Raw genomic sequence first — 12,923 nt, forward strand, 5'->3', positions numbered from 1 at the left:
TTTTATACTGTCCAACATGTTTTGACGATACCAAAGATCTGGGAAAGATCTCGTTGTGCCGATGTTATATGATCATATCGAATACACTGATGTTACAACGATGAGAAAGGATAGCCACTACTCTTGTTTTTTTTTTTTTATAACTACCTTCCGTGAACCAAAATGTGGAAACCAACTTGCATTGTGATAGTCAGTTCTTGCTGTTTCTCAAGAATTGCGACATAACTTTAAAGAGGCTATACTGGAGATTTGGGGCAAAAAAATCGATATTCCCTAATGAAATCAGTTTTTCTATATTACCTATATACCTGGAATAGCTCATTATCACCTTAATATAAAATATGATACATGTACCTGTACCATTTATAGTGCTACATTAATTGTAAAGTTTGAAAAATGCATTATAAATTTTGTTAACTTTATTACTGATTTTGAATGTTGAGATATGCACAGACAAGGTTGAAGTTATATAAAATGTAATTATTTTGACTATTCTGAAATAATAGCAAAAATTTGATATGATTTGTGCTTCTCTGTTTTTTGGCCAAAAATCTCTGGTATAGCCATTTTAGTGCATAAAACTTGTCATTGCAAATTATGACAGTTTCAAGTATATTTACCTGAAGATGATATGTGGGGTCAGTTTAGAGTTGATATGTCTCTGATTGTGTGATCATGGGGTCTCCATTCTCTGCTCATTAGGAAACCTTCAAAAAAAAGTTCAGAGGAGGAAAATGTCAAGACGATTGCCTCTAAAACAACAGGTGGGAAAATCTACTGTAGGGTGTTCTGCATCAAACCAACTCATTGGAGGAATTATGCACTGTAAACATTATTTACTGAACTGCTTAAGCATAAAGATATTATAAACTGTCTGTATACTTCTTGTTCAAACTATACAAAAACGATTTTATTCTCCTGATAAGTCATATCATTGCTGATTTGTTGTGATAACTGTGAAGTACCTGAAGGTTAGAGGTGTCTCAACCTAGTTGTGCCTCCACAACATGGTGAGACAGGTGATTGATATATTAATGTCAACAAACATACGAAACATTTTTGACAAGTTACATTATACAGTAGGACTTATTTTACTGTTCGTTATTGCACCTGTACTTAGCTGTCTGTACTCTACGTTAATTCTATAGCTGATCTTGTCTGTACTTATATCCTATAGCTCTCCTCTCCTCTCCTATGTTTTTGCAGGCAGCAAGTCTGGAGTGCGAACTGTGCGAGTTTGTGGTAATGGAGGTTGATACTTACCTGAAGAACAGAAACTCAACACCTGCAGAAGTAAACAACACTGTCTATCAGCTCTGTCAGGATCTACCCACAACATTCCAGAGTTTTGTGAGTATAATGACAAGCAACCAGTATTTAGTTCTCTTTGACATGGGCTCTTTACATGTCTTCCACTAGGCTCTTCCTGAAGACAGTTTAGATGTCTATCCCTTGACCAGTGAGCTCGCACTTATCAGTCTAGCTTAAATTGTTAGTTTTTGGCCAGGATTAGTAGGTGCCTAATAGGACAGGAATTTTAGCTAATCTGTGGACATTTCTCTCTCCCCATTAAGCTGACACCTGTTAGTGAAAGAGTTTTGAATATGGCATAAAACACAAGTGGGAAACTCCTAAAACTCTCTCCCACCGGTAACAAAATGATCTGTACGCTTTTGTTCTTTCCTTTATTAGGTCAGAATAATAGTTATACATGTGGTTGTAAAGGGTATAGAGCACATGTGTATACAAGCACTGCAATGTCACAGAAGAAAACAATGTGTTCCTACAATGAGTAGCACCGTCTGCCTCCAGTCCCCCAGTATTGGCAGTTTTTGAAATATGTTCAGTTTTGTTATGATATGCTCAACACAAAAGCATAGGTTGAGGAATGCTCTTTTGAATTACACTAAATACAGCATGTATTGCATATTAATGTACATGGGTAAAATCAGAAAAGAATGACGATTATTTCCTCTGTGTTAAAATTTTTCTTAAATTTGCTGACATTCTTTCATTCCTGCAATTATCCTGTCACAATATAACATATATTTCCAGTGTTACTATTATGCCCCAAACATCGTCAGTGTTGTGGTGAACGGAGTTGACCCCCAGCAAGCTTGTACTGAAATAAGACTCTGCTCAGGTAAGACTGTATGTACAAATCTATTGCAAATCTGGACAAATACATCTAATAATGTTGAACACTTTAGTCTTCTGAATCAATTGCGTTAATATATAAATATGTTAATAATATTAATTAAATATATAATATGTACATAATGGCATTGTCATTGTAAAGTTTAGATGGAATATTAATCTTTTGTTCTCTTCTGCAGGGGCACAGGACAACAAAATCAAGAAAATTCAGGTACATATCATAGATTTACATGTTAAGTGATATTTTCACAATAGAATTGTTGATCTCCGAAGTAGACACCTAATTGTGAGCATCACGTGTCTGTTGTCTAAAATTGTCAAGACACAATGGGAGTTCCCGGTACATTTGGTTGACTGGTTGATGTTACAGAGAACATGCATTATCCTGCATCAGACAAAATACTATGTGCTTTTCATTGGACAGCAGCGGTCACGTGGGGCGCAGATGTATTCTCGAATCCTGCAGACGATGTCAGATGTGTCTGCTGAGTAGGTTATCTCCGTTTGCTGGGTTGTGAAGACAGTGGTCACTTCGCCGAAGCAATTCGTCTATACATCGGTCTTCTGCACTGATTTGAAGGGTCTTTGCAGGAGAAATTCATTACATGGTTACTCAGTGATAGGATACACAAATATATGGTGTCAGTAATCCTCAGATTGGGTGAGGCGTCCCCTTATATGGTTACTCAGTGACAGAATACGCAAATGTATGGTGTCAATAATCCTCAGATTGGGTGAGGCGTCCCCTTATATGGTTACTCAGTGACAGAATACGCAAATGTATGGTGTCAATAATCCTCAGATTGGGTGAGGCGTCCCCTTATATGGTCACTCAGTGATAGAATATGCAAACATATGGTGTCAATAATCCTCATATTGGGCGAAGCATCCCCTTATATGGTTACTGAATGATAGAATACGCAATTGTATGGTGTCAATAATCCTCATATTGGGCGAAGCATCACTATATATGGTTACTCAGTGACAGAATACGTAAATGTATGGTGTCAATAATCCTCAAATTGGGTGAGGCGTCCCCTTATATGGTTACTCAGTGACAGAATACGCAAATGTATGGTGTCAATAATCCTCATATTGGGCAAAGCATCGCCATATATGGTCACTCAGTGACAGAATACGCAAATGTATGGTGTCAATAATCCTCAGATTGGGTGAGGCGTCCCCTTATATGGTCACTCAGTGATAGAATATGCAAACATATGGTGTCAATAATCCTCATATTGGGCGAAGCATCCCCTTATATGGTTACTGAATGATAGAATACGCAATTTTATGGTGTCAATAATCCTCATATTGGGCGAAGCATCACTATATATGGTTACTCAGTGACAGAATACGTAAATGTATGGTGTCAATAATCCTCAGATTGGGTGAGGCGTCCCCTTATATGGTCACTCAGTGATAGAATATGCAAACATATGGTGTCAATAATCCTCATATTGGGCAAGGCGTCCCCTTATATGTTTACTAAGCGATAGAATATGCAAACATATGGTGTCAATAATCCTCATATTGGGCAAGGCATCCCCTTATATGTTTACTAAGTGATAGAATATGCAAATATATGGTGTCAATATTCCTCATATTGGGCGAGGCGTCCCCTTATATGGTTACTCAGTGACAGAATACGCAAATGTATGGTGTCAATAATCCTCAGATTGGGTGAGGCGTCCCCTTATATGGTTACTCAGTGACAGAATACGCAAATGTATGGTGTCAATAATCCTCAGATTGGGTGAGGCGTCCCCTTATATGGTCACTCAGTGATAGAATATGCAAACATATGGTGTCAATAATCCTCATATTGGGCGAAGCATCCCCTTATATGGTTACTGAATGATAGAATACGCAATTTTATGGTGTCAATAATCCTCATATTGGGCGAAGCATCACTATATATGGTTACTCAGTGACAGAATACGTAAATGTATGGTGTCAATAATCCTCAGATTGGGTGAGGCGTCCCCTTATATGGTCACTCAGTGATAGAATATGCAAACATATGGTGTCAATAATCCTCATATTGGGCAAGGCGTCCCCTTATATGTTTACTAAGCGATAGAATATGCAAACATATGGTGTCAATAATCCTCATATTGGGCAAGGCATCCCCTTATATGTTTACTAAGTGATAGAATATGCAAATATATGGTGTCAATATTCCTCATATTGGGCGAGGCGTCCCCTTATATGGTTACTCAGTGACAGAATACGCAAATGTATGGTGTCAATAATCCTCAGATTGGGTGAGGCGTCCCCTTATATGGTTACTCAGTGACAGAATATGCAAATGTATGGTGTCAATAATCCTCATATTGGGCGAGGCGTCCCCTTATATGGTTACTCAGTGACAGAATACGCAAATATATGGCGTCAATAATCCTCATATTGGACGAGGCGTCCCCTTATATGGTTACTCAGTGACAGAATACACAAACATATGGTGTCAATAATCCTCATATTGGGCGAGACTTCCCTTATATGTTTACTAAGTGATAGAATACGGAAATATATGGCGTCAATAATCCTCATATTGGGCGAGGCGTCCCTTATATGTTTACTTCGTGATAGAATATGCAATTGTATGGTGTCAGTAATCCTCATCTTGGGCTCAGCTGACACCTATCACTCAGTAACCATGTAACTAATATTACCACGCTGATGATCGGAAATTGGACAGCTCTTATGACTAAACATATCAGATTGGTTGATATGATTTAGAAGAAGGTTTAAGTACATGTATAAACAGTATCAAGAGCTGTCATCATTACTTGCTTGTGAAATAGCAATCAGATACATGTAACAACATGCATCTCCCATCAGGCAAGGAATGAGGGTATCTTTTGAACTGTATTTGGCTGAGGTGGTCACCAATGCAGTCGCTGTTAGTTCAAGCCCAACCTATGCTGGCTTCTTCACTGACCGTGCGTGGGAAGGCCTGCCTTGCAACCTGCGGATGGTCGTGGCTTTCCCTGAGCCTGTTAGCCTGATTACCTCTCCCCATAATGCAGGTCGCCGTCATATAAAGTGAAATATTCTTCAGTACGGCGGAAAGCACTAATGAAATAAATACATATAAACTGTATTCAATTCCCATGTGTATTTGCAGGCAGCAAGTCTGGAGTGTGAACTGTGCGAGTTTGTGGTGATGGAGGTTGATTCTTACCTGAAAAACAAAAACTTCACACCTGCAGAAGTCAACAACACTGTCTATCAACTCTGTCAGGAGCTACCTGCAACATTTCAGAATTTTGTGAGTGAACTTCATGGTTTGTGAATGACATTGCTGTTCCTGTAATGAGTGGTATTTCCTTGGTTGCTCCGAGTGCATTTAGTTATTCTGACGTTGTCTGATGGTAAGCTTCAAATCATAAAGACAGATATCTTGCGATTTTTCTTTCAGGACAAGATGAACCAGCGTGTATTCCTGGACAAGCTTTCACAAAATTTTATACTTATTGTACTTATTTATTTTTGTGATTGGAGTTTTACAACATACTCAAGAATATTTCACTTCTATGACGACAGCTTGCATTATGGTGAGACAATTCTAGACAAAGGCCGGGGGAAGCTCATGACCATTTCCAGCTTGTTGCAAAATTTTATAATTAAATTTTCTGAAACTTTCGAAATGTTAAGGTTTAAGCTCTGATAAGCTCTACAGTTTGTATGAGTGTTGTTTTCTGTTGTAGTGTTATCAGTATGCCCCAATGATCGTACAAGTTATAGTCAATGGTGTTGACCCGAAGCAAGCTTGCACTGAAATCAAACTCTGCACAGGTTGGTTTTTTTTTTTAATGAAACAAAATATTAATTGAGATACATCCATACACTTATTTGCTGATTGAAATATATTTGTTTCTATATGTATCTATAAAATCACATATTATTTGTTAATACAGGTGCTTTTGCCATTGGGGTTGGGGAGGAGTGGGGTGAATTTCAGTAATACTTGTCTAGATTTACTGTTATAATTTTGTCTCTTTCTAATTGTGCAAAATATTGAATAGTAAGTACTGTGAGAAAAAACCTCTATAAGAAACGTGTGAGACTTACCTGGCCTACTCAAGGTATAATTTCTTTTTATTTTTTTATAGGCCGTTTTGTTCCAGGGAAACCTGCAAAGACAGCCGTACAAAGCAAGGTGAGGATTAACCATATGTAGATGTATACGAATATACATTGTACAGTTTTACGCACTGCATTGGGGTGATTGAAGGATATAATGTCCACCTCAGCAGACAAGGGTTTAAACCTGGGTCAGATCATGCTTAATTTAATACTTAAGACTTACAATTTGGTGCTAACACTTGGGGCCACGTACTTGTCTCTTGGGTACTTCCTCGTTTGACATTTAACACAGGCTAATAAACCATGTGCTTTTCGGCTTTGTGGCAGTGTATTTTGGACTGTGTCTGGTTACAGTCTCTTCCAACTTTGTGTTATGTCGTGGAATGTTGACAGTTCTGTTAAACCCCAAACAAATACATGTAGCTTTGTATAAGAGATAGGATATATGTTTTCGATCTAGTCACTAAGTACAGTATATGACCTTGCATTTTACCAGTGAAAGACTGGAAAGGAGGGGGTTGGGATGGGGTCGTGTTTGTGTACCCTTAAACTTTATATTTGTTGTGCATTAATTAACCATCGTTTTAACACTTCCATAATTATTTTTATCACAGAAAATATTATTTTGTCATATAAAGTGAAATATTCTTCAGTATGGCGTAAAGCACTAATGAAATAAATACATATAAATTGTATTCAATTCCCATGTGTATTTGCAGGCAGCAAGTCTGGAGTGTGAACTGTGCGAGTTTGTGGTGATGGAGGTTGATGCTTACCTGAAAAACAAAAACTTCACACCTGCAGAAGTCAACAACACTGTCTATCAACTCTGTCAGGAGCTACCTGCAACATTCCAGAATTTTGTGAGTGAACTTTGTGGTTTGTGAATGATATTGCTGTTCCTGTAATGAGTGGTATTTCCTTGGTTGCTCCGAGTACATTTAGTTATTCTGACGTTGTCTGATGGTAAGCTTTAAATCATAAAGACAGATATCTTGCGATTTTTCTTTCAGGACAAGATGAACCAGCGTGTATTCCTGGACAAGCTTTCACAAAATTTTATACTTATTGTACTTATTTATTTTTGTGATTGGAGTTTTACAACATACTCAAGAATATTTCACTTCTATGACGACAGCTTGCATTATGGTGAGACAATTCTAGACAAAGGCCGGGGGAAGCTCATGACCATTTCCAGCTTGTTGCAAAATTTTATAATTAAATTTTCTGAAACTTTCGAAATGTTAAGGTTTTAAGCTCTGATAAGCTCTACAGTTTGTATGAGTGTTGTTTTCTGTTGTAGTGTTATCAGTATGCCCCAATGATCGTACAAGTTATAGTCAATGGTGTTGACCCGAAGCAAGCTTGCACTGAAATCAAACTCTGCACAGGTTGGTTTTTTTTTTTAATGAAACAAAATATTAATTGAGATACATCCATACACTTATTTGCTGATTGAAATATATTTGTTTCTACATGTATCTATAAAATCACATATTATTTGTTAATACAGGTGCTTTTGCCATTGGGGTTGGGGAGGAGTGGGGTGAATTTCAGTAATACTTGTCTAGATTTACTATTATAATTTTGTCTCTTTCTAATTGTGCAAAATAATGAATAGTAAGTACTGTGAGAAAAAACCTTTATAAGAAAGGTGTTAAACTTACCTGGCCTACTCGAGGTATAATTTCTTTTTATTTTTTTTATAGGCCGTTTTGTTCCAGGGAAACCTGCAAAGACAGCCGTACAAAGCAAGGTGAGGATTAACCATATGTAGATGTATACGAATATATATTGTACAGTTTTACGCACTGCATTGGGGTGATTGAAGGATATAATGTCCACCTCAGCAGACAAGGGTTTAAACCTGGGTCAGATAATGCTTAATTTAATACTTAAGACTTACGATTTGGTGCTAACACTTGGGGCCACGTACTTGTCTCTTGGGCACTTCCTCGTTTGACATTTAACACAGGCTAATAAACCATGTGCTTTTCGGCTTTGTGGCAGTGTATTTTGGACTGTGTCTGGTTACAGTCTCTTCCAACTTTGTGTTATGTCATGGAATGTTGACAGTTCTGTTAAACCCCAAACAAATACATGTAGCTTTGTATAAGAGATAGGATATATGTTTTCGATCTAGTCACTAAGTACAGTATATGACCTTGCATTTTACCAGTGAAAGACTGGAGAGGAGGGGGTTGGGATGGGGTCGTGTTTGTGTACCCTTAAACTTTATATTTGTTGTGCATTAATTAACCATCGTTTTAACACTTCCATAATTATTTTTATCACAGAAAATATTATTTTGATCATATGTACGTTCAGTTGGTTAATAAAGGAAAGTTAAGGGACTTTATAGTAACTTATTTGATTTCATACACTTCTATTTGCGTGCAGTTCTCAGAAAACTGTGTGATCTGTAAAACCATAGTGAACATCTTGAACGACTACCTGAAGGATCTAGGATTGTCTGCTGCTGACTTCAACCGCACAGTGTATCAAGCCTGCAGTCAACTCCCTTACAGCTTCAGAACCATTGTAAGGAAACTTTCTTTGTTTGTAATCCCTTACCGGCAAACTAAACTCAATATTGATATGATGAGTGCTAGCTTTTAAAAACAAGACCTGATTTTGGGGTGGTTTTAAGTAAGCTGGGTTGTCAGATACCTGCTAAAGGCAGGTTGTTTACGTCAAGAACCCAGGTTTCCTCCACCGATGAAGTTTAGCCTGAGTACCAACATATAAATGAAGTCTTCTTAAGTTAAATAGAAATTAAATATGTAAAAAATAAATATTAACTGGATACTTAACTGAGATGCATGCTTACATTTGTAAACATGTATGTTTTTAGATTGCGGCCACAGTAAACAAAAACATGCCAGATACAGAAACAATACTAATACTGGAGGACTACTATAAAGATATAAGCCTCCATTTCATGCTGGACTACATACATACCATACTTCTGTGTGGTGGGATGTAATGATCAAGTGCTTTGTATTTCAGTGTTACTCTCAGGCACCGGCTATTGTGAGCATGTTGATGGAAGGGCTAGATCCAAAGTTGATATGTATAGAACTTAACGTGTGTGGTATGTTTAATGAATGTCATTGTTCCTGTAGTTTTTATAGACAGAATTTCTCCCCCATTTGTTCAAGCCTCTAACAGGCTTTTTAATCTGCTCAGAGTAACTTTCACTCCATAGCTTTTGGTTTCACCTCAATACATGTATAACTACAGTATAGCTGACTACAGTTGCAATTTTCAGAAACGCTTTGGCTTGTTTGTAAAGCCACGTAATGGTGCATCATTTGTGAATGTTTGTGGCTCTTGTGTATCCTGATGCCTTACATTGTATATTATTGTTGATGCACAGTTTAAGATGGGATGTAAATATCTCAGTGTTATTTACATTACAGATGGTCCCCAGCAGTTATTACCCTTTCTCAAAGGTTTATCACAGCTGAAAAGCCTTGAATGTGAAGCCTGTAAAGTGGCCTTTGCTACTCTGGATGATGACCTCTACAAAAATGAGGTATTACTAGTTTGTTTGTAAACAAAGCATTGTTCGTTTTGTTTAATTTAAACTCTGGTTCAATTATGAAACATTTCAACATTACAGTAATTGATGATATTTGTAGTTTTATTAAGATTAACATATTGTCTGTGTTTTTCAGGACAAAGTCAAACAGCTTTTGGAGAATATCTGTCACAGATTACCTCCTCCTACTGATCAGAAGGTAAGCCACCAGGTGGCCTGGGTTAACTTAGCGTTCTATACAGTACTATTCAAACTGATTTTTTGTGTTGCGATAGATTATTGCAATGTAAGTAATTAAAAAGAAGTTTAAAATTTTATTCAGTATTACATGTTGCCTTTAGTACCATGTTTTACCAGTTGTAAAACAAAGAGTGTTTTAAAATTTATTTATAGATGCCATTTAAAGATGTTATAATGGGTGAAGGGTTTTTCAGGGGCTGTTTGTCAAGATCCTCATCATTTTGCTGTCTTACTCTGTTCATGATCTGGCTATGTGAAACTTTTCTGACATAATACATCAATGCTTGTTACCATGCACTCTGTAGAACTGAAACAGGGGTTTGGTTTGCCAACAGAAATGTTTGTCTGTGGCTAGAAACTTGATCCCTTGGTTAGAAAACACGATCGTGATCCCTGGGGTGATCTGCCTGAACATCGGGTCGTGCCCTGACAACTTGCCCACTACACCTCACTAGCAACACCTGTCCTCTAGCTGCCAGGTATCTGACTACAAGTCTCCACTGTACACATGCCTCTACTGTACACATGTCTCTGCTGTTCACGTCTCAACTGTGCGCATTTCTCTGCTGTATACATGCCTCTGCTGTGAACATTTCTCTACTGTATACATCTCTGCTGTACACATGTCTCTGCCGTACACATGTCTCTGTTGTACACATTCCTCTGCTGTACACATCTCTGCTGAACACATATCTCTGTTGTACACATTCCTCTGCTGTACACATTCTTCTGCTGTACACATCTCTGCTGTACACATGTCTCTACCATACAGATGTCTCTGCGGTACACATGTCTGTGCCGTATACTTGCCTCTGCTGAAAACATCTCTGTTGTACACATGCCTTTGCTGTACACATTCCTCTGCTGTACACATTTCTGCTGTACACATGCCTCTGCCATACACATGCCTCTGCTGTACACATGCCTCTGCTGTACACGTCACTGCTGTACACATGCCTCTGCTGCACACATGTCTCTGCCATACACATGCCTCTGCTGCACACATGCCTCTGCTGTACACGTGCCCCTGCTGTACACATGTCTCTGCTGTACACATCTCTGCTGTACAAATGCCTCTGCTGTACACGTGTCCCTGTACACATGCCCCTTCTGTACACATGTCTCTACTGTACACGTGTCTCTGATGCACACATTTCACTTCTGTACACTTGCCTCTACTGTACACATACCTCAACAGAACACATCTCTGCTGTACACATGCCTGTGCTGTGCACATGCCTCTGCTGTACACATATCTCTACTGTACACATGCCTCTACTATACACATGCCTGTACTGTACACACAAATCTACCAGGCCTCTACCATATATTTCTCTACACACATCTTCTTTCAGTATCTTCCTCACAATCCTCCTACCTAGGCACCAAAGTGTATGCGCTTTCTTTTCTCCACATATGCACCATAGCTAGAGCTTATCGGAATGCTGATTAGTTTTATTCTGTATCTCCGGTTAGATCAGTGTACACCTTAATAGGTATGTCTGTGAATTGTTAAATTTTCTCTGCAGTGATTGCTTTTCTCTGTATCATTTGTTAGGACAACAGCATAATAACACAGTATATTTGTGAGTCACAGATGATACATTGAGCCTATGATTCTTCTCTGAACTCACTCAGTGCTTGGATCTCTATATCCTGTTAGGACAGCATGCAATCATTTAAGATAACTGTGAATTATGAACACAGCTATGAAAGAGGAATTCTTGCAATCATTCATCATAATTGGAATTGAAATGTTATTCTGTTTGTAGTGTCTGGATTATGTGGACAACAATTTTGATCAACTCTGGGAGAAGTTCTTGAGGAAAGTGCTTTCACCAGATGGAGTTTGCAAACTGCTGAAGCTATGTCCTTGATTTGATCATACACTTATGAAGTAAATTAGATGATGAGTAACAAGAAATGACACAAAAATTCATTCCATTCATCAAATCTAACATTTCACACTTCAAACAGATCTCCCGAGGAAAATTTCTGAGAAACATTCCAGATTAATGTTTATACCTGTAATTATTTGTTACAAAGTCAGGGGCCTCCGTGGCTCAGTCGGTTAGCGTGCTAGCGCAGCGTAGTGACCCAGAAGCCTCTCACCAATGCAGTTCAAGTCCAGTTCATGGTGGCTTCCTCTCCGGCCGTAAGTGGGAAGGTCTGACAGCAACCTGCAGATGGTCGTGGGTTTCCCCCGGGCTTTGCCCGGTTTCCTCTCACCATAATGCTGGCCGCCATCGTATAAGTGAAATATTCTTGAGTACGGCGTAAAACACCAATCAAATAAAATAAATAAATAAATGTTAAAAAGTCATTGATAGGTTATGTAACCTATACTGACTACAGTTTCTATGGGGGGGGGGAAAACTAGGCTGTCATCTTACTGTCAGTGCCATATTGAGTGAGACATGAAGCAAGTCAGTGTTATCAGAATAGGAGAAGTCAGAGTGCCTGATATTTATAGTTTAATCTAAATCATTTTCCCACTGATTTGGACTCCTTTTGCCAAAGAATGCACCATATGTCAAGTTTCCCCTGTATGAAATGTGAACAATAATACAGAAGTAGTCTGAAGTGGAGCATTATTGAAATAGCACTGAATAAATCAGTGGTTAATTTGTTGCATAAAACCTGATTTGCTCAGCACATCGATATCTACCTATCTATCTATCTATCTATCTATATATATATATATATATATATATATATATATATATATATATATATGTATGTATAGAGTGATTTTTACATGGTCTTACATATAAATGTAGGCCTGTGGTGGACAAATATGTGGGCCTGTGGTGGAAAAATGTATTTTTAATGGCTTAATTTTTTTTGTTCCCACCTTGTGCCAAATTTTCTTGCTCTGCTAATTTTTGAT

The 12,923-nt window shown here is 38.1% G+C and overlaps 1 protein-coding gene across 1 annotated transcript in view; it reads left to right on the plus strand.

Moving 5' to 3' along the window:
• The window catches only part of LOC135461774 (uncharacterized), a 31,757-nt gene extending 19,051 nt beyond the window's left edge, over positions 1-12,706 (plus strand). Inside the window, exons 23-37 of the mRNA XM_064739040.1 lie at positions 703-764; positions 1,207-1,350; positions 2,056-2,143; positions 2,337-2,368; positions 5,288-5,431; positions 5,871-5,958; positions 6,276-6,322; positions 6,969-7,112; positions 7,553-7,640; positions 7,959-8,005; positions 8,650-8,790; positions 9,259-9,343; positions 9,672-9,787; positions 9,930-9,992; positions 11,806-12,706. Coding sequence (XP_064595110.1) covers positions 703-764; positions 1,207-1,350; positions 2,056-2,143; positions 2,337-2,368; positions 5,288-5,431; positions 5,871-5,958; positions 6,276-6,322; positions 6,969-7,112; positions 7,553-7,640; positions 7,959-8,005; positions 8,650-8,790; positions 9,259-9,343; positions 9,672-9,787; positions 9,930-9,992; positions 11,806-11,910 — 1,394 coding nt within the window. The 3' untranslated portion in view covers positions 11,911-12,706. The remainder of the gene's footprint in view (positions 1-702; positions 765-1,206; positions 1,351-2,055; positions 2,144-2,336; positions 2,369-5,287; positions 5,432-5,870; positions 5,959-6,275; positions 6,323-6,968; positions 7,113-7,552; positions 7,641-7,958; positions 8,006-8,649; positions 8,791-9,258; positions 9,344-9,671; positions 9,788-9,929; positions 9,993-11,805) is intronic.
• Positions 12,707-12,923: the final 217 nt, after the last annotated feature.

This window comes from Liolophura sinensis, chromosome 1, assembly GCF_032854445.1.
Source record: "Liolophura sinensis isolate JHLJ2023 chromosome 1, CUHK_Ljap_v2, whole genome shotgun sequence".
Classification (NCBI taxonomy): Eukaryota; Metazoa; Mollusca; class Polyplacophora; order Chitonida; family Chitonidae; genus Liolophura; species Liolophura sinensis.